The sequence below is a fragment of the Xiphophorus maculatus genome, chromosome 20, assembly GCF_002775205.1.
Source record: "Xiphophorus maculatus strain JP 163 A chromosome 20, X_maculatus-5.0-male, whole genome shotgun sequence".
Taxonomy (NCBI): Eukaryota; Metazoa; Chordata; class Actinopteri; order Cyprinodontiformes; family Poeciliidae; genus Xiphophorus; species Xiphophorus maculatus.
In genome coordinates, this window is record NC_036462.1 from 7455461 (window position 1) to 7477865 (window position 22405).

The following is a 22405-nucleotide window of genomic DNA, read 5'->3' on the forward strand; positions in this document are numbered from 1 at the left end:
CTACAGTCTTGTTTTCTTTCACTATCTTGGCCTTTTTCAATGCTCTTAAGCTGATATGTTTTCCTTTTTGTTGTTTGTCTTGTGATGGACTGTCACAGGGCATGCCCTGCTTTTTGTCCACTGGAGATGAACTCCAGCCCATCTAAATGGCTGAGCGTACACAAAGAGAAGTGATTCCACATAATTTTTCTTGGCAGGAGTTGTAGTTGTAGAGAGAAAATCTGAGCACTGGGTGTCCCAACAGATCCTCTCTGCAGAAGAATATTTTAACGTTATTGATCTATTAAATGGCTGAAATTCTTTTAATTCCATTATTTCTTATTTGTTTCAGAATGCAGGGGAGGGATCTACAGAGCATGTGCAGAAGGGTGCTGCTCCTGACCATCTGTATGGTGTCTCTCTTGGGACAACTGACCAGCGCATCATCACACCGAAGCCACATAGGTAAACTGCATGAACTGCCATTATACATCTTTTCAGGAAGCAGACACATGGTTTCATTAAGATTTTTTAATTTTTAAATAAAAAAGCAATTTGGTGTAAGATTTCCAGGATATGACTGAAGGCATAACAATGTAATTTATTTTATTAAAAACAGAAAACATTTATTCTTTCTCATGCTACGATAATCCATTATGTTGTTTGAATATGATACGTATACAATAAATAAAACATTGAATCCATGCACATTACATTTTTTATTAGTTTTCAAGTAAGCTTGATTACTGCACAGAATATTGTCCCTTTTGCTGTTTTTCTCTGAGTAACAACATTGGGATATAACAATGTGATATTAGCTGGTATAATAGCCTGGTTGTTTACTTAGATTAACAGTTAAAATACGAGTGAGTTTACCAGTTTACCACATCGTGACTACATATTTTGCAAAGGAATCTACATTACTCTATGCTCCATACAGTCTAAGTAACTGTTTCCATCCTGACACTTTAGATTCTAATTAGAAAGTTTTTGAAGTGCATGAACAGTGAGATGTCAACTTTGACCAGTTTTGGATCATAACTGTTTTAAACTTTGGTGATACCAAAAACTAATCCGTTCCTAAAACAGAGAGAACATGCAAATGGAGCAAAAGAGCAACAAAGATCCACTGTGTAATAAATACTTACTGCAGTGAGAGACTATTTTAAAAGGCCCTTGCTGCATATTTTATACACATTTAAGCTCACTGCCTCTGTAAGTAGCAAAGGGAGATAACGGCATCTTATTTTCTGTGCAGAACAGCACAACAGTAATGCCATGTAAAGGTTGCACTTTGCACAAATGGCAGTTCAACCAGTTAACATCTTTCAAGTTCAGCATCAAAAGTTGAAACATAATGTCAGTACATCAGCTGTGCACGCATATCCAAGTTTGTGAGTGTCTTTCAAGTGGGAGACAAGACCTTTCAAAGTGATTCTCCCTAATGGAGAGATGGCTTGATCCCTGGGCGTAACGGTGAATACTGTGACCACACATTGAAATAATGAGCCTTGTTCCACTGAAGGACAAATGGCACAGAGCTGCTCGAAGGCAACAGCTCCACATTAGCTGCAGATGCAAACACGACCAGCAACAGACTGACTCTACAATGTTTGAAATACAGAAAAAAGCATTTGCTTTAGTTAAGAAAATATTAAGCAATGCACACTTTACTGTTTGTAATTTTTCTTTACCAAACTAGCTCATAAAGTAATATTATAGGACATATACCAGTGAGTCACCTAGATTTGTCCCATCAGGGGCTCCATAAATGTATTGTTTAAATTATGCTTTATGTCCTTTAATGACAGTTTTGTTGAAAAGGAGTTTTAAATGTAGCAGCCTAGCAGCCTCATAGATTACATTGACAAAAATGTACTGTATGGTCTAGACTTTGAGGTTGTTGTCTTTTTCATCAAATATGTGGATGTAAATAATACGATGTCTTATGAAGTTGAAGGTCTGACACTATATATTATATTCGAAACTATTTTTATGCTGAAACTTTTCTCAGCTTTTTTTAAGGAAAACCAACTTAGTTTTTTATACAGTCAGACATTATAGTGTTTGTATATAATAACAATATAAACAAACTGTACTGTTTGGAAAAAAAGTATGTAAAAGTAAAATTGTTTCATTGGAACTGAGTAAAAAGCTATTAAAGATTTAATTGAGACATGAAAAACAAGTTCATGGAACAGTTTGTTTTGGTTTTTTTAAGTTTCTTGAGACAATGGTCTTTATAATTACATAAACTGAAAAAATTTAAATTGACTGAAATTTAATTAACAAAAAGCTCAACCCTGACCTGAAAAATGGGAAGTAGCTTCACTGAAAGATGACAACCTTCCGGCAGTAATAGTGGATACATACCAATCTTTATTCAAAGGGAGAAAGAACAAAAACTTTATAAAGTACAAAAATTGGTAGGTGAGGGACATGTCATCTTCTTTTATTTACACTTTTCTCATTAATAAACAGATTGAAAACCCCTACATTTGCGTTTTTTCAATAAGAGACCCAAAAAAATACAAAATCTGCAAAAGAGATCAATTATTAATAAAATACAGCTGGAAAACTGCATATATTAATAAAATGAGAGCACAGATAACAATGTAGTGCCTGTAAGTTACATATAACTGTGGTAGTTGAAGTAGTTATCAACCAGTCGTGCGTATTCTATTAATAACTGCTTAAAACTTGCCAATAAAAGGGAAAAGAACTAGACCGACGATCACGAGAAAGACCTGAGAGATTTGCCTTTGCATCAGAGATCAACACAAACTCTGACAGTGTACTACTCTATTCTATCTCACAAGACCCAGATTAACTATCAGGCCTGGTTTCCCTACTTACGGCAAAAACAGGAGTTAAATTACAAAAACCAAAATATGTATTTCCTCAGCACTTTCCAGTGAAAGCAATGAGAATTCATGTTAATCTGTATATATAGTGTGACAGGTTGCTGACAGAAATAAAGGGTTACAAACTTCTTTTTGTCAGTTATTGTTCATACATTTTTGATGACCATTACATACACAAGTTAATTATATCGAATTGCATGCATGACCAGAATAAGGTATTCTAGTAGTTGTCAGCAAACGCTAAAGAAAGGTAACCAGCATTGCTTTCAAAGCTTTGCATGTAGTTTTGTCCAGCAAGACCTAGATGGGGAAGCCATGTTCACATCAGAATCTCATTGATAAATAACATTAACTTTTTATCACTCTTTCTGCCCCCGCAATAGCAGTCAGACTCCTGGCTGAGGGAAAAAAATCAAGTCATCTCTGCACTGATGAATCCCTTACAAATGAAAGACAGTGACGTTATCTCAGTGATGTTATCTTCATCAGTTGAAGATAAACACAACACCTGCAGGACATAACAGAGACATAACAGAAACAGGACACAAAGCTTCCTGAATTTTGATAAAAGTGTGCTTCCTTTAAAAAGGGCAGTGTTGTTTTCGGCTTTGATGTGTTTATTTTGAGGTTAAAAATAATTAGCATTCCATAAAGCTACTAGTTAATTACAGACAATTTTGACAATATTTGTATGCACTTCTGATTTTCAGGTTGGGTATTTGCAATGGAGTATTAGGCTCAAGCTAGCAAAAAAGAAAAAAAAGAGAATAAAGTCACAATATTATGACAATAGTCATATGAGAATAAAGTCAAAATAATGCGAAAATAAATGTGTAGTGTTATGATAATAAAGTCATATGTCATGACTAATAAATTTATAATTTTACGACTTTATTCTTATATTATTATGACTTTCATATCCTTCCAACTTCTTTCTCATAATACAATAGCTTTATTCTTATATTTTTTTTCTTAGTATGGCCCTCGTACTCTACATTTGAAATTCGTCATGATAACAGCCATAACAGGATGCAAATCAGATATAAAGGCATATATTTAACTTTATAAAAATAATTAAATTGATTTAATAAATAATTGAATTGATGCTATTACTCTTAAAAAAGAAAGTAGTTACATAATTTACAGACTTCATGTTGGAAATGATGCTCTTTAAGTTTATTTCTCTCCAATCATACCATCCAGGTTCAACAGGAATGCTGGTTAAATAAAGACTGTGAATGGGAATGTAAATACTGATACTATATTTGCTGATTACACATGCAGAACAGCCAAGTGCTCTCATTAAATGTGTTATATACTTTCTACTGTGAGATGTTCAGATATTTGTTCATGGAGATACATCATTGTAGACCACCGAATCCAACTTGTTTTTACCACAAACATCCTGGATAAACCATGTAATCCTCCCTCTTACATTCCACCTGTGTTGTTTTCACGTTTGCGGATCGTCACCTATTTCATCTGATTTATATGGAGACAGAAGGGGAGCCAGCACAAGCAGTCGTGCTCTCTATGGGTTCTACCAACACTTCTGTAATCACGTAGCTTGTCCCTGAGCTACGGAGGTCAAACCAAGGTGGGCCCAATAAACAAACCTCTTTAACCCCTCTGTTTATTGAGGTGGAGGCTTTGGTCAAGCAATTGAACCTCTTTCTCTAGCCTGAATGTGGAAAGCAGAGCTTGCAGCATGCACACATAACCACTGTAATAAGACCACTGCATCCCCCAGAGCACCATCTACATTCATTAGCTAGTCATGAAAGAGTGAAAACGGAAGAGGAAAGGTGGGAGAGAGTGCCATAACAGGGTTCAGCTTCTCTGTTATGTTCTGGAGAGAAAGAGCCAGCATGATAACAAGTACCTTTCGGCTGTACAATTTGTTTTGTTCCCATTGATAGGATTTAGACTGATGATGTGGCTGGGTCAAATGGGAGCCTCGTTACTCAGCTATTTAGAGACTTGGAATCTTTTGTCTTAACTGTAATTCACTTTGTCCCATTTAAAGGAGCAGAAATCAAGCTATCGCTGGTTTGCTGGCCAGTGTCTGCAAGGGCAATAGTGCTGGAGAGGTAAACAGGGATGGAAAAACATACATGCTGTAGCTGTGTGATGCAACACTTCAGCGGCTTCCTCTTCTCGAAATGAAAATGCTGTGAGCTGTGCAATTTGCAGGTCCAAACCTCTTTTAGATTTTAAAATGTCATGCATTACACCACTTGGCCTATGTTAACTGTATTGCAATCTGACATAGGAGATGAGGTTTACTCTCCTATTTTATATTCACATGCACACAAAGAGATATACTGGCTTATTAAGATGAAACTGTGCTCTGCCTCTCATTTGAATTTAGCTGAGTATTTCCATATTTGCTTATGTTTGAGACTTTCTAAAAACTGTGTGATGCACTCTAAAGGCTCTTTCCTAAGCTATTTTTCATGCTTCAGGGGATTTCTTTCTTTCTTTTTGTACTCAATGCAAATTGTCAGAAACTTTTATTTTTGGTTTTCTTTTTCTGAGTTTCCCAATTTTCATATAATAAACTGGAGGCCAAATTAAGCACAGAATCTAGGAAAAAAGTTTTTTGTTTTGTTTGGTTTTATATGTTCCCAGTTAAAATCTTTTCAAAAACATGTATTTAGATTTGCCACATTTATGACAATTATAAATTAAAATATTCCTTCTGGATGAGAAGGAATTGATTTAGTGTGGTTGTCCAAAGGAACAAAATCTGCTTGTTGGATCTTATGTGAATTGGGCAGAAACATAAGGCTTCCTGAATCTTTGAAAGATTCAATTATTTTGCAAACTCAAGTAACAACTGAGGGAGTCCATCTTTGAATAACTTTATACTTTGATTTATGAAAGTGTTTTATTGTTTCACACAGTGTAAGAAACACAAAAAAATCAATTGGTTCATAATTAAATTAAGTTTATATTTATACTTTGTTAAGCACTCTTCCATCCATGCATATTAATTTTCATGGACAATGAGAAAGGCATAAAGCAGTTACTAAAAGAAGAAAAAACCTTAAAGTTTGCATCATTGTGTTCAACTCATGAACACAATCTAAACATGTTTTTGAAGTAGGAAGGTGAATGGACACTGCAAAAAGCGTAATTGTTTAGTTTCATATTCAAATATCTTTGTACTCTTGAAAAAAAGGAAAAACATAGTAACTTTTCAGCACAACATAGGAGCTTCTTTAAAGTCAATAATTTTTGAACATGGACAAAAAGTGCTACTTTTACAAGATGTCTTTTTCTTTATAACATGGGAAACATGTCTTGTTTTCTATATTTTTAAACTTTTTTGCAGTGTGTATAAAAATATATCAGTTAATGATCATCTGAGGCAAACTAGTGACATGATGCGTTTGCTGTAGACTTGCAGTGGTTTATCTCCTGTAGACGCTGTATATGGATTTAAATGTTTCTTTTCTAATTACGATGATCAGTGGTGTAGTTACTTTGACCTTTAGCTGGGAGCTGGAATCATTGGTCAGCCATGATTCACTAACAAACCTACCACAAATGTGAGGCACTGTCAGATATTTTCTGTATGAAATATTAATGTTAATGGTTACCAATTAGTTGTTTGTTTCTCATTTCTGTAATCAAATATTCTTCTGGGGTGTGTTGTGCACAGTTAGTCAAACTCTTTTTGACAGCTTTGAATGACTTTCTTTCAGCAAACGCTGATGATTATCAAGTTTGTTGGTTTATCTAAACAAAGGGAATAAGATCACAAAACCCTCAATCACTTTAGCACTTTGTTATTTTTAGGAGTAGGTTCAGGTTGTTGTTGTCTATAAGCAATGTATATAGCAGCCGATGCTTTGTATGTAAATATTAGATCATTGTTGCATGTTAGAATGAATCTGTCGGCTGCACACTTTGCATCACAGGTCAGTGTGGAACCCTTGCCGAGAAATAGCATGACATTATATTGAGAGGCTGTGAGCAGGTCAGCCCCACCCTGGGGATATTCAGGGATGCGACTGTGGAGCATTTGTCCTGACATTTGGAGAGCGGGTGAACGACACAATGGCGGGGCGCTAGCAACCACCAGGAGATTGAGATAGAGATGTGGGGCTGTTTGAGATGCACTGTGGGGATGACAGGGGTCAGCTCGCCCCATCTCCCTGTGGCAGCTCCCAAGATTAGAAAACCATCAAACGTCCTCTGCTATATGCATCTGAATGGCAGCTGTATAGATGAGCCATGAGTGGCTGCGTGTGGCCTTGGTTGTATTCTCTGAGTGTGTGTGGTTGTGGCCAAAAGAGCACAGCAAGGGGACAGTGCCGGTGCAAAGACAAGACAAATGTTTTTTGTTGTTGTTGTTATTGTTCACATCAAGGAGAAAATTAAAGGTAATTGAAGTTCAATTAAGAGAAAAATGTTTTATATTGTTGTAACGCAAGGATTTAAATGAAATGCAGTCTTGTGAAAAACATAAAATATTCAGTTTGGAATAAAGAAATGTTCATATATTGATTTCTAATCAAATCTTTAAAAATTTCTGTAGAGAAGAAAGAGATATAATTGCACTTAAATAAAAAAACCCACATTGTTTCTTTAAAAAAAAAAGAAATGCATTCTAGCTGATAGGTAGTTGTACGCATTTAGCAGAGACAATTTCAGGAAGGTGGTTCTCGTAGCAATCAGTCAGAGTTTGCCACGCTTCTCTCTTTAAGATAGAAAATGCCTGAGGGGGTTCTTGCATGAAGAGCCCAAGTCATTCCATAGAATCTTAATACAATCAAGATATGGGCCTTGCATGAAACCAGGACTTTCCATTTCTTAGTCACCAATCAGTCCTTATGTTTTGTGTCATTGTCATGTTACAGATTTCAGTTCTGTTTCAGTGTTTTATTGTACACATGTCACATTCTGATACGGTAGAATTCATGGTAGATTCTGTGATAGTGAGCTTTTTGGTTCTGGTCTAGTAAAGTATGACAAAAACCTGATGCATACATGTCCATGATTTACAAATATGAGGCTTTTTCATGAAATACTGAACTTAGTTTTTGCCAAACACACAATCTGCTCTGTCCTGGACTTTGTCAACAATCTCTGGAAAACTTTAGTCTGATCTTGTGTTAAATGTTTCCTCCTTGTGCAAGTCCCATGAAAGTTAAGCCAGTGCATTCTTTTTCTGAATCTGCAAGCATTTGTATGAGCTGTAGTGAGAGCCTGCTGTAGGTTGGTGGAGAGTTCTTTTAGTATTTTGCCACCGGCTTTCAGGGTGAATCTGTTTGGACATTCAGATTTTTGCAATATTTCACAAATGTTTTCAAGGTTATTTTCTTTGGTTTTAATTTGTTGTTTTCATTACGCTGTGAACATTGGTATAATTGATAGTAAATATTCAGTATCTTGTTGTATGTCAGAAAAATCCTCAGGCTTTGTATGGAGGTCCTGATTTTCTCATTAAATGGTTTTATATTGCTGGGAACTTGCTTCAGAGATAAGCAAGATTAGATAAAAATCACACGTTTCATGCTAACACTACTTTAAATCATTTACATCTCTTACAGAAACCAATAATTTCAGACCCTATCTTTGTCTGGAAAAGAAACTTTCACTAATGTGATGAAAGATTTTTAGCGCATGCATAATGTGTGTGTTATCAAATGCTGCCCAAAAAGGTCAGGAATAATCAGACTGTAGGCATATTCTGCAACATAAATGATTAAAATTCAGTAATCTAATACATAAAAAGGGTAATCTACAATATTTAAAAGTTCAAATTATGTTTCAGCTCTTGACTTATCTGTTGGTGTCATTTGTTGAAAGGAATTATGAGGTTTTCTATTTTCTTGCAAGAAGCAATATTTTAAACTGACTCACCTTTTTCTCCCTTTCCAACAAGTGTGGTTTATAAATCCTAGTTTTTGTTGTGTTATGTCACACATAACTGTAGATTAAGTGCAACATAATCCAGTTGCTGTAGATTAAGTGAGGAATTTGGATCCATTGAATCAGTTTCAAATCCCCTTAGATAAAGACAATATGCATATTTCAAAAAGCTCTCATTAACACTTGGACATTATATTTTTGTTAAATAACTCTCCTGCATAAAAAAATAAGCTTCTGAAACAGAAACCAAGTAAGCCAAACCTGAGGGGTAAAAAGACACTAAAGTAAAGAAAAACTCTCAAGCATCTGTTCTTGTCATTGGTTTTTTTTCACATCCAATCAGTGTTCTATGGAAATACTGACTTGCATAATAGCTCAAAGAAAAGTGTGTCCCTGTGTTCCATCGGAGCAGAGAGGACCCTCACTGTGCCAGATTCTCATCCGCCAGAAGTCTTCCATCTCCATTCTCTCTCTAATTACAGCTCAAATGTAAACCTATTATCCCTCACTGCATTATGAGCTACCGCTTGCGGTCCTGAAACTCAAAGAAATGAGGACTTTTTTTTTTGATTTTGCTAGAAATCGAAGGAGAGCCTGCTGATAATGATTTCAGCTGATGAATGCAATTAGTGAAGAAGTGCTAACAGCATGGCAGTAATTGGGTTTTACAAACTAAAAGCCTGCCCTTACCCAGCAATTAAAGCAACCTCCTTTAAACTTACTCAATTGTATTGCTGTTAATGGTTCATGCTTGGTTGAAGCTTAGTGCACAGAAGAGGTACATTCCCTTTGAAATTGGCTACAGCTCTGTTAGTTTTTCAAGGGTTTGGTGAGTCATGTTGAAATTCTAATGTGATGAAAGATTTTTGATGTGATTAAGTTGGTTTGGTGGTGATTTGCTGCTACACAGAGTGTGTTATATGGGTGGCTGTTGGTTGCATAACAATGCAACATCACATTAACTTTGCAATTAGTCTATCACAAGTCATGCTTGTTATGAATATTGCTATTTTTCATCCTTCTAACATATTGTTTGTTATATGCTGGAGGAGTTGTTTTTAAATGAGGGTGCAAGACTTTTATGACTCGATGTGAAAATTTGTTGATATATATAAAAACAAGACCTGTTGGGTTCCATCCGTGTTCTGTAAAGAGGGGAGGGGTGCTGGTACCTATCTCCAGCAAAGGTTTTGGATTCACCCTGGACAGGTCGTCTGTCTGTCACAGGGCAACACAGACAGACAGGACAAACAACCATGCAGACATACACACCTAAGGCAAATTTAGAGAGACCAATTAACCTGACAGTCATGTTTTTGGACTGCGGGAGTACCCAGAGAGACCCTACACATGCACAGGGAGAACATGCAAACTCCATGCAGAAAGACCCCAGGGCAGGAATCGAACCCGGGACCTTCTTGCTGCAAGGCATCAGTGCTACCAACTGCACCACTGTGCAGCCCATTGGGTTCCATTAAAAGTATAAAAGGAACATAAATTGGTAAGACAAACAATTTGTAAATTTATGAAAAAGTAGGAAAACTGCACTTCTTCAGTAAAACAAATTTTCTGAGTGGCATCATAACAATCCAATATTACACATGAACATCTCAGATGTCTGGACAACATGTTCGGTTATAGCTGGTGAAAACCAGCATTTATGAGTTGTTTTTGTTGTGTTGAGCTACATGGATACTTGTTAACGTCAATAAAATTATATATAAATATAAAAACTTGAGTATTTTAATAGTTTTTTGTTAGAAAAATTATTTGAAAAGAAAAACACCACATTTATTTAATTTTCAGACCTCTGATTTAGTGACTAAACAAAACACCAATAGAGAATATTTGAACTATAGAAGTGTCATACAATCATGATGACTGACCAAAAACTCTGATCAAACTGCAGATAGCTTTCTAAACATATCTAGTATTTACAGCCTGCATCCCTGGAATCAGACATCAAAGGGAGGGACCCACTGCTGAGATTTTAGTCCTTTCAAGACAAAGAATCAATGTAAAAATATGAAACATGCCTGGAATCTAGATCTTTCCTTCATGTTCTTATTTATCTTTTGAAAGGTGAAATGCTGGCTGATTTATTATGAATTTCTCTTTTAAGGACTTAAAAAGCTTCAAGAGTGAACAAGAGAATTTATATTGTGATAACTGAAATTAGTGTGAAACAAGGGCGGGTATTGCAAAACCTCGGAGAAACAATGAACAGAAACATGAAAGTGCATGAATAATATGTTTTTCTCACACTAGACAGAAAAAAGAAAAACAACACAATGTATATCCATTAGAAAAATAAACAGTCCCACATCACTATTGCTGTCTCATGTGTTTATATTTTGGAATTGCTACAAATGTTTAAATTTAACAAAATCCCAGTAAGCTTGCAATTACAACTTACACTTACATTTTCCCTGGATTTTTGATGGAGGGATGGAAAACAACATAAAGTTCTGGAACATATTTGAGTTTTGTTGAGTTTTTTTTTTTAGACATTAATGGCATTTAGCAAACAGTAAATGTAGGAAATGGCCTGAGATCAGCAATTGAACCCAGGATAGCAACATTGCCAGCTCTGCCAACTGAGCCACCCAGCAATCTTGTTGCATGTTTTTAATGGTCTTAAAGACTTCAACCAAAAATGTCACTTTTCTATCAGGTCCCTTTGTTGTAGCTCTCTCTTCATTAAAACTAGATAAAGCTTTCCAACTGCGCCTCACATTTGTCTCTTAATTGCCTTTTACTTTTTGAAGTCTGAGAATAAGTCAAGAAAGTTTAACGTCCTTTCTAGTGCAAATTCCCTCTACTTATGAATACGGATTTGCAGTCTTAAATTGTAAACTAACCGTTTTCCATAAAAACTGTCCCCTGAAACCTCCTTTTTATGCAGTTTGTTAATAGCAAATTCTAAGATATATTTATGATTGCTCATCTGTAGTCAGGCAAGGTTGCAGAAGAACATGAAGAGGAACTCTTCATCCATTCAGTTTTATTCCTCTTGGGTATTCCTCTTTTCTTTTGAAGTAATGCTATGCTACAGTTTGGTGGTTATACACTGGAGGGTGGATACTGAATGAATAAAGTGAAATATAAGCTCCTGTAATGCAGTCTATCAATTGCTTGGCCCCGTCTTCCGACTGCACTCAATGATTTTTCGCCTTCTGGCTCACATCTCCTCAGGAATGAAGTGCAGTGCTGATTGTCCACGTCGGACCATAAAAACAGCATCCAAGGCTGAGCATCAAGTTTATGTGAACAGACTGGAGCATAAAATGTAATGGGTGGGACCATTTAAGTTCTCCTGAAATGGCTTTTTTTTAAAAGGTTTGTCGACATATTTTTCAGCAAGATGGTCTATTAAAAGGAGGAACGTTTATATTGAGCTGTCAGTGGGTGTACAGGTCAGATGCTCCTTTAATAGTGTCCTCAGGCAGCCCAGTATTCGACTGGGAAACTGTGCCATTGGTTGGCCCTCCACTAACAAGATAATACTGTGTTTTCCAGCACAGCTTTGATTTAGAGCATGTGGTTAAATATACGTCTCAGTTAATGTAATTACATGACAGACTGATTTAAAAGAGAATAATCTTTGACTTTCAGCTATGAATAATTCAGACCAGGCCATTTTTCCTATTTTCCTCTCACATCTAATGAAGACAGATCTGCCTGTAGCTCAGATTTTGTCACTCCGCCAGAAATGCACAGTTCAACTGGCGACCCTCGTCGTCTTTTACTTGAGCCCGCCTCATGTGTTTCATGACTCTGGGACTGTCACTCCACTCTGAAAGACATCAGCAGATCCAGCACAAGATGAAAAACAAGGGAATCTAGTTGGAGAGCGGAGATGGCAGCCGTTTAGAGCACATTTGACATTTGCTTGACAGATAACCAGCATGTGTGCATGTCAGATGAGAGACCAGAGAGAAGAGAGATCTCAGGCAGACGCCTGAGATCTCTCTTCTTTGTCTGCCTCTGTGGAGTGAAGCGCAGATGAAGTGAAGGTGTGGCTTCATATTACATTCCAGTTTAGATACAAGGTCACACAAGATTTTCTGTGAAAATTGGACCATTGATGCTGGTGGTTTCATAGAATTTAAATTATCACATGAAATATAAATATACTGAGCTTTTGCTTTCACAGTCTGTGTATCTAAACCTTTGGCTTCATTTAATTTCTGCAAGTTGTCTTGATGGAATGGCATCAAAGTTTTTAAAGATTTTTCTTTTTTTCCCCTAAAACTGAGAGTCCAGATAAGACATTTCATAACCTTTCAGTTTTATATGTTTCTGCGTGCAAATAAGTTCATTTTCACTTGTATTACACATTTCAAACCAACAAAAAAGATTGCAAACATCAATCTTCTGAGTAGAACTCAGCGATCTAAAAAAAATCCCTAGATTTTAGACTTAGATGTTTGAACTGAATTTTCCTTGTGTCTAAGTATTTTATGACCAAAACTGTAATTAAATGATAAGGGATTGAATGCAACTGCCTATTATACTGTAGTTTTTAGACAGTCAAATGTTTCTAATATGGAACTTGTCTGAAAATGCTTTACATGTGATAAAAATACTGACTTGAAAATGTGAGGTTGAGTATTTCATAATGAAAGCTTACCACAATAAACATATGGCAGGATACTTCACACACTGAATTGCCATGAAATTATATGAGCTGAGAATTACTTTGCAAATGATAGTTTCTCTAAACATCCTTATTTTATTTTCTGTGACTTTCAGAAGAATGAATATGATCAAGCAACATTTTATTTACAGTATGTGCGTACTGGTTTGAATCAGTATGCACATATTTTTTCTGCCTCTTTTCCTGCCGCTGCAGTCCCTAGATTTGATAACTTATGTAGACTTTCAGTTTGAAGGCCATACGATTCCTTGAGGGAATCCAATTGATCAGTCAGTGGTGGGCTTGTACATTGTGGCAGCCAGATGAATGATACTGACACAGACCACATCTAAACCACTAAACCATAGACTCTGGATGTTTTTGTGACTCCTTCTGTAAAGCTGAAAAAGAAATAAATTAAATCACAACAAAAATGAAAGCAAAGACTACTACGTTACCAGTTCTTACCAGCGCCAGTACCCTCTATTTTGACAATACCAACAGCAATTTAAGGAATCTAAGTGCTGCTTTTTGCATTTTTTTACTTATGCTTTTATTTTTGCTAACCCTCTAATTACTAAAATTTTTGTATACAGTATCTACAGAAAAACATTTCTCTAAAAGACCATTTACAGTGCCCACCTGAGTGGAAGCTGTTAATTTGTTTTATTTGATTTGATTTTTAAATTGTATTCCCCAGAATATTTTATATAATGGTCTTTTGAACTTCATAACTATAGTTGTGCATAAAACTTCTAAATTCATAAAATAGATAATAGGCTGCAGCTACTTCAGCTCAGAGAAATAAATAGTTCTGTCATAATTCTGATATCTTTTATGGTATGTTGTGACTTTGTCCTTGTAAAAATATTTCTGTCTGAGCCTTAAAAAGAGAGAGTGTTGTGGGGTGCTGTGATGGCGCAGGGGCAACGCACGACCCACATATTGAGACCTTAGTCCTCGTGACGGTGGTCACAGGTTCAATTCCCGGCCTGGCGACATTTGCTGCATGTCTTCCCCCTTTCTCATTACCCTGTTTCCTGTCGAACTACTTTCAAATAAAGGCCAACAAGACCTTTACTGAAAAGAAGAGAGAGTATTGTATGAACCTTTAAAAATAATTATTTATAATGCAAGAACAACACTGGATGATAGTTCACTGTAAGCGTCACTCTTGATTCACATTCTCCTAGATGTCAGTGGATTTCTTAGAACTTGCTGGGTCTGACTGTCAGCTCAGCAGGTTTACAGCTGGGAAGTAATGAGTCTGCCTTTTCAGAATATGATAATTTAATTAAGCGCTAGTTTTTACGAGAGAAAAAGATGGCTTTGTGTTTCTCACCAGGCAAGGGCAGTTAATGTTTCATAAGCCAGTACCTCGCCATGTTTCAATGGTTTCCCCCTCCACATTAGCAGGTTTTCTTTAATGGGGCCATTTGAAATGTTTTACTCTGGTCTACTTTTAATGCTCACTCAAAGGTTCCCTTAAATTACTGTTTTTGGCTGTGTGAAGCTTGCCGCTGCAGTCCTGTAGAAACTCCTTTTACCTCGAGTATATGCTGCGGTAAATTATGTTCAGCATGTAAAGAGTTACCTGAAGCAAACAGGATGATTTGAATCATTACTAATTCATACCGTGTCTCTATTGGGCAGCCTTTAACCTCTGTTTTTATGACTGCTGCTGTTTTTGTGGTTGGGCCCTGTGGCCAGGACGTGACTTTGTTTTCAGTGTTTTGATCTCCTCTGCCTTTGTCGACAGATAAGGGTGGACTGGCAGTACGCAGACTGGGGGAGGGGTGCACTGAATCGGAAAAGACACACTTTCTATTTTGCTCTGTTCTGAAAGCTCGCTGAAACTGCACTTGTTACATTACGTCTTGGTGGATAAAACATTTTGTTTTCTGTCAGGTGTATACAGGTGCTCATGTCAAGGTAACTGTCAAGAAATAACATTTGATTTGACATTAATTCAGTTACCACATTGTTGTGCCTGTGATTCAGCTTCCTACATGCTGAAACTACTGATGTGCTCTTTTTGTTGTCTTACAACTGAAAAGTAACCTACAGATTGTTTGTACATGGAAGGAGTAAATGGCAAAGCAGAACAGGTTGTGTCGTATATCACAATTCAAACACAAAATAATTCATAACACTTTGCCTTAAAATAAAAATAAAAACAGAAGTATAGAAAATTCTACTAAAAACAAGTAATACCTAAGCTGCTTTAAAATTAAACAGGTGAATACAGTAAAGTTTGACTTCTACCCACAATAAACAGGTATGTATTCAGTGGAGATATATAGAAGTCAAAGGTTTCTGTTCAACTTGGGTATTCAGAAAGTTGCTTCCAGAACGGAGGAGTATTAGAACCTAAACGCTGCTCCTCTTGTTTTATTTTGGGCATGGGACCAATAACTTTTACACATATTCAGGCCCAACTTAGGTCTTTTATAGACCACTGTCAGGATTTGAACATTTATAATACTGATATTTTCTCAGTATTGTTCAACAGAACTGATGAACTGCAGCTACATGGTTGATTTTTTTTACAGAGAGATTACTGGAAATAATGTCAGTTGTATTTTGGTTTGCTGGTGTGATAGGAAACTCTATGTCAAAAATGTTGAGATGGAAGTTGGCAGATTTAATCCATAACAATGCTTCACTGAGTCTAGATGACTGCTGATCCCCAACACTACATGTTTGATAAAAAAAAGTATTTTCTGCTTTAAGTTAGAAAAAATTCTGACTCATCTTATTTAAAGATGAGTCAGATACTCTTGTAGTATATATGACTAGATGAGTCAATATAATTGTCCCTGGACAAACCAGCTCACTCCATAATCTGAGCTAGATGAATCATATGGATATTGAATTAATTGGACCAGAGAATGATGTGATGAAGAACCCCTTCCACCCCCAAATTTGATCTTTGATGAGTAACAATTTTAATTGCCAAATCACACAAAGTAAATGGACTGAACTTATATAGCGCTTTTCCAATCATTTTGACCACTCAAAGCACTTTACATAGTCACATTCACCCCCACAAACACACATTTATACACCCCTACACAGATTGGTAGGCAATTTGGGGTTAAGTGCAGGACATGTGGCAGGAGGACGCTGGAATCGAACCTACAACCTTCCGATCGCAAAACGAGTACTCTACCATAGAGCCACAGTCGCCCCGGTGTCACAGTCGCCCAGGTACAGGTACCCCATGTCTTTCAAAGGTCATGAATTGGTGGTGGTTGGTGAAGATGAAGGTGGTGGACCCAGGTCGTAGAGCAAATGATGTAGAGCAAACATTCACAAAATCCAGGCAGCACAGGTGAGCAAAGTAGCAAGAAACTCAAACACTGGTAGCACTGGAACTGAACAAGACTACAAAGACTTGACGTACGACAAAACCACAACAAGGATCCAGAGGGGTGGAGGGAACACAGGAGAGTTAAATACACGAGGGATGATCAGGAGAAACGAGGGACAGCTGGGAACAATCAACACAAAGACTCAACTAAGAGAAAGAGCATACAGGAAAACCAAAACCTCACACCAAACTCATAACTGTAATGCTCATATAACTGATATAAAACATTGTGTCTGGGAGTTGTCACAATGCCACCCATAGTGCAAAAAATATTTAAGCATATTCTTTGACAAAGTGACAATAATACCATTTTAGCCAGGTGAGAAAAATGTTCTAGAACAAGTTCTGTTTTAGTTTTGCTCTTGTTCTTAAAACCCGTTCAGAATTAAAACATTTTTTTGTAAATGTATTAACAAACAGCTTTGATGCACTTTATTCTGTGTTGAGCATTTCTTAACTTACTTTGAAGCATGTTTTTATTGACATTTAACACCTGACACCTGAATTTCCCTACCGTCGGACAATAAGGGATTTCCATTTCAAAAGAAGTTCTTTGTTCCATATTATAATCATTGGTTGTAATTTTTGTGTTGTGTTTCAGCTATTTTCTAAAAGCTTTCTTGGACACAAGTTAACATCCATTTCTATGCAAAGAAAATTGCACCATTCAAAGAAATGATGGTTACTCAATGCCAGAACAGTCTGTTTGAGGGAAGTTTTTCTTTTTTTTTTCAAACATAATAGTCCTTCAGGGGCAGAATGACAAATGAACTTTATCAAATCAAGTTGAGCTTTAGCCTTGGCACACAATGTCTTTCTGATTTTGCCTCATTGCTGGAAAGAAAGTCTCACTGTCAGCATTAAGATGAAGACCATGTTTCTGCTTTTGATGTATCCCAGGTTGTGCTTCTACTACTGTATTCTGTGCTTGGCTGGCCAGGTGATGTTGATGTGTCCAGTCATGCAGCTGACAGCTGGAACACTGTGTTGTTCTCTAGTCCTCCCTATCTGCCTGTTAGATCAATTGTTTGATTGCTGTGGAAGTTGAGAGCAACCTGTGGGTTTCTTCTAATTCAAATGATCAATTCTGTGATCTGGACAACAGGGGAACATTTGACCTTGTGGCTACCAGTATGTTACAATGCAGAAGTGAATTTGCAGTTATTTTTGTTTGATCTATTTTTTCTGACTTCTTTTGAGCTTCAATTTTAATCTACATACAGAATTATTTAGAATGTGTTTGTATGGTTTGGATGAAAGCTTGGTTATGTCTTGAATAATATAATTTATACTTCTAGACTTTGTGTTTAAATGCACGGTTTCTGCCACCATAGATGGGTAGCAGAAATTATACAATTGTCCTTTGGAAAAGGAGAGTATTAGTAGATGCACTTACAGTTCAGTTAGCTTGTTTTGATGTTCTCTTAGATAGATGACAATGCTTTCAAAATTTTCACCAATTTTCATTTTATAAGATCCAATTTGAGGCAATTTTCACTTGTTTCACACATGGCCTCATATGTTACCTCAATCTTTGCTTGTAATGAAAGAATATACTGTCAACTACAAGGTTGCCATGTGCCCAGATGTGGTTGCAAAACAAGCTGTTATCATCAGGCCTCAAACTCTGCTTCACAATTAGCAGTCATTTGTGCTGAAACTTTAGCTTTCCTAAGATAAGGAGCATTATTTCTCATGGTATTTAAAATGCTAACTGAGGCCTGAATCAAAGTTTCTGGTAGCATCTTTGAACATTGGATGGTCTCACCCAGCACTTGTTGTCTCACATCCTCTCCTGTAACATGGGGAGTTGTCTTGACCGTTTTCCAATTGTAAATAACAGTTTTCACTGTAGAGGGATGGACTCTAGATTGTTTTGAGATTGTTTCATTATCCCTTTCAGGTAAACTGGCAGCAGTTGCTTTTCTAAGTGATGTTTTCCTTCTTTGGTATTGTGTACTCCAACCTGGTGATGCTTGGCTGGTTCAGGGTGCACCTAATTTTTCCACACGTTGCTTCACCCTGTTGGCCCTATGTCTTAGACAACTAATGTGATAATCAGATATGTAGTAGTTTATCTGAAGTTGTGTTTAATTGTTTTGGGGTCTTGTATGGACAAGATGCGCATATTTTACACTGATTTAAAAATGTTTTATTTGAAGATTGACCGTACAAGCAAATATTAATTTTATAAAGTACTTTTCTCATTCTGGTCAATACAGTCATCTCATATGTAGCATTTTAAACAAACTTAAAATAAAATTGAAAGTTTCCCTACTTAGGTGTTTGTTGCAAACTTGTATTCATCAATTAACCATCGGTAAATATGATTGTGCTGTTGAGTGGTTGCTTCAGAGTAGTATTGACTACCTGAAGGGTTGGGCATTGTGCCAATTCTCATTAGTCTTCTCTGTCCTTTCACCTTTTTTTGTCTCGAATCTCTCCCGCCTGCTGACATGGGCGCCTACTGATTCAACCTTATGGTACTCCTAAGTGCTTTAGTAGAAATGTATTGATCTTAGAGCGTATGCCATTTCTCCTGCTACCTGGATATTCATAAATGGAGAAGGCAATAGGCAGTCTTCCATCTGCATGTGTGTAATTGAATTTCCATTCACTCAAGTCCAATCCAGAGTTATCTTTGGAAGAAACTGTGAAAAACAAATGGAAATCACAAACTTTCCCATTAGGTATTTTGATGCAGCCATATAGATTGTGTTGTGTCTCTGGAAATAAATGTCAAGAAACACAAAAACAAATACAACTGCAGTGGAATTATGCAAATATTTCTCAGATGGGAAGATGCTGGTCAGACTGGTCAGCTGGTGAATCTATTTATGGTTGCTTCCTGTGGAGCAGAATTTGGGACTGATCACAAAACTCTGCCCTCTGACCTCTTACTCTCTCTGCTCTCTATGGTGTTTTTGGGTCCTGCCTCCAAGTCAGTGACCTTGGCTGACACTCATAACTTTAATCAGCAGCTCTGTCAACACAGGCAACCTCAACCAGCAGCTTCTAGCATCTTAATAAGTCAAGAGTGCCACACTTGACATAGGCATGGTAGTAGCTTTTTTTTTTTTCTCCTTTTACCATCATTACAAAACCAATTAACCATCGGTAAATATGATGGCCTGTAAGTGCGGCAAGCTCTCACTAGTCTAGCCCCTTAAAGCTCTTTCATGCGCGACACGTTTCTTCTAAAAAAAAAAAAGAGGTCTTGAATCCGACGGTCATCTTTAAGTCTTTACTGAACTTAAAAGAAAATAAAAATAACAAACAGATTCAAAACAATTAGAAAGTGACGGTCAAAAGACGGTGTTACTCTCAAGGTGCCAGACTTCTACAAAAAGCAAGTACTTTCGTCTTTCATAAACTAATTAGTCACTAACCACTCAAAAGGCACCATGTCATAAGCTCAAACACAATACAATTACAGACGCTTATCTTTTTCAAATAACAGAGTAAATACTTTAACTCACATAAACACAAAATAACATTTTGTATTAAGGTCCAAAAATGTATATATGGCTCCTGCAGCCCCCATAAAAATATATATTAAAAAACATGCATGAAGGCAATCACTTTTCCAGAGATATGGACTAGGTCTTAAAAGTTTTGAAAATTAATTTACAGGCTTTTTTTTCCATGTAGCTTTTTAACATTGTGTGAAGTTGGCTCGGACAGATTTCTTTCCCTTAATATACTAAAACATTTGAAAATAGATTTTTGGTTTCTGTTCAGGTAATCTTTGTCTGACAATAAGCTTTGTAACATCAAATAAAAAAATCAAGTGTGAAAAAAAATGTTAAAATAGAAGAATTCTGTACATGTAAAGTTTTTCACAGCTCTGTATGCTCCCAATTGTTTCTCACTTTTCAGAACTTAGGGAATGTTATTGCAAAACAACACTGTGTAAATCTGACTGAAAGGAAAATTAACATCTATTGCACCTCCAGTAATTGCCTATTGTCCTTGTGTAGTTGTCATTTAAACAAAGTTTGAATATTCTATTCAAACTATACCAACTTTTGAAAGTAACTTTGACGGAGGGGCGTGTTGTGGCTTAAAAATAATCACATCAAGAGCACAGAGCCTGACCTGTTTTTGCATCAGTAAGTTTCTGTTCAATGAAAAGCACTCAATTGGTAATTGTTGTCTTGCCTTCAGTGGGAATGTGAATAGCACTTTATTGATTGAGAGCAAAATGTTTTTAATGTTGTAGATGAGATTTCTGGATTGCCAGCTAATGGGAAGATGGAAACTCTGTGCAATCTATTTTGAAGTCAAGTTCCAAATTGAAAATCTTTACAGACATAATTAAGGCTTATCTGAATGGAATGTCAAAACTCTGGCTTTTTTATTTCTATCGTCTTGGCATTGTCAATGCTTAGATAAACAATTGTGGTCATAACTTGCCATTGTTCTGTTCAAATTAAATATAAATGAGTTAAGCATATATAGTATGTCAAGGCATTTATTATGAGCACTTCTCCACTGAGAGGTTCTTTTTTTGTCCTTTGGTTCAGATGCAGTGGATTTAGCATGTTGGTCAAGGATATATGAGCACGTGGAGCTGCACTGGGGCCCAAGGCAGGGTCTCTCCACAAGGGGGGTGTCCTGGATTTCTGATACCTGTTATGGTTAGACGTATAAAACAAAACTTCCCCTAAATAACCTGAATGCCCTGACAGGAACAATAGGAATGAACACACTGCTACTGAACTGGTTTAACAAACATGATCATAGGGATCATCATCATATGCAGTATTTTTGCATTTTATACATTTTGCGTAGCTTCTGCCTATTTAACCATAATATATTATACCATTTATAATATATTATGGTCTTCAGAGTTGTAACACTAAAAACTGGTCATTTTTAATGCATTTTTAGATGGGCAAAGCAGATTTAGTTTTAATTTTTTTTCAGAAGTCTCAAATGAATGCTTGGGGACATTTTTGGAAATTTTCAGCTGGCAGATTTAGTCAGCTTGGTCACTTTCAAGGTTTGTAAAAAAGCCACAACAGATGTTTATTCTAATGACCTACATAGTGGTTGATATTTATGTTGCACAGTCAAAATAATGCATCCAAGTGTTAGACGTTCACAATCTTTAAAAATGTATTTTTAAGATGATACGGTCTGCAAAGTACATTTCATTCATCACTTTAAGGAGTCTAACGCTTGATTTATTATATTTGTACTCAGTGCTTTTTCTAAAATATCCCTTAGGTATACTGTATGTGTCTCTTACAAAAAACTAAGGAAAATAGGAGAGACTGTTTTAGACTGTACATTATAAGAGAAAGGATGAGTGGCAACATTTTTGGTTAAAATACTTAGATGGATTTTTAATGAGTAATGCATAATAATGCATGAACTGAATGAAATGAGACCATAGAATACAAACTAAAGCTGTGTTTCACCTGTGTTTACCCAATAACTAGACAAGAGCCACCTTCCCACGGAGAGTGCTGGATTTTATTAAATTTTTTCACATGATCAAAGTGAAATTTATGTCACATAGCTTTTAAATAAAATCTGTATTTACTGTGATCCAGTCACCTCTGTTTTCCCTCCATGTATCTTTTATCTTTAAGATGCAGATTTTTATTTCTTTTCTACTTGTCTTTGTTGATATTGTTATTTATTAGATCTTTCAATTTT

At 36.3% G+C, this 22405-nt stretch overlaps 1 protein-coding gene across 3 annotated transcripts in view; it reads left to right on the forward strand.

The window, feature by feature from the left end:
- The window catches only part of LOC106699877 (protein FAM19A2-like), a 94347-nt gene that overhangs the window by 59124 nt on the left and 12818 nt on the right, over window positions 1–22405 (forward strand). For all 3 annotated transcript variants that reach the window (XM_023324572.1, XM_023324574.1, XM_023324573.1), the window contains one exon: window positions 332–444. In XM_023324572.1, the coding sequence (XP_023180340.1) occupies window positions 332–444 (113 nt within the window). The remainder of the gene's footprint in view (window positions 1–331; window positions 445–22405) is intronic.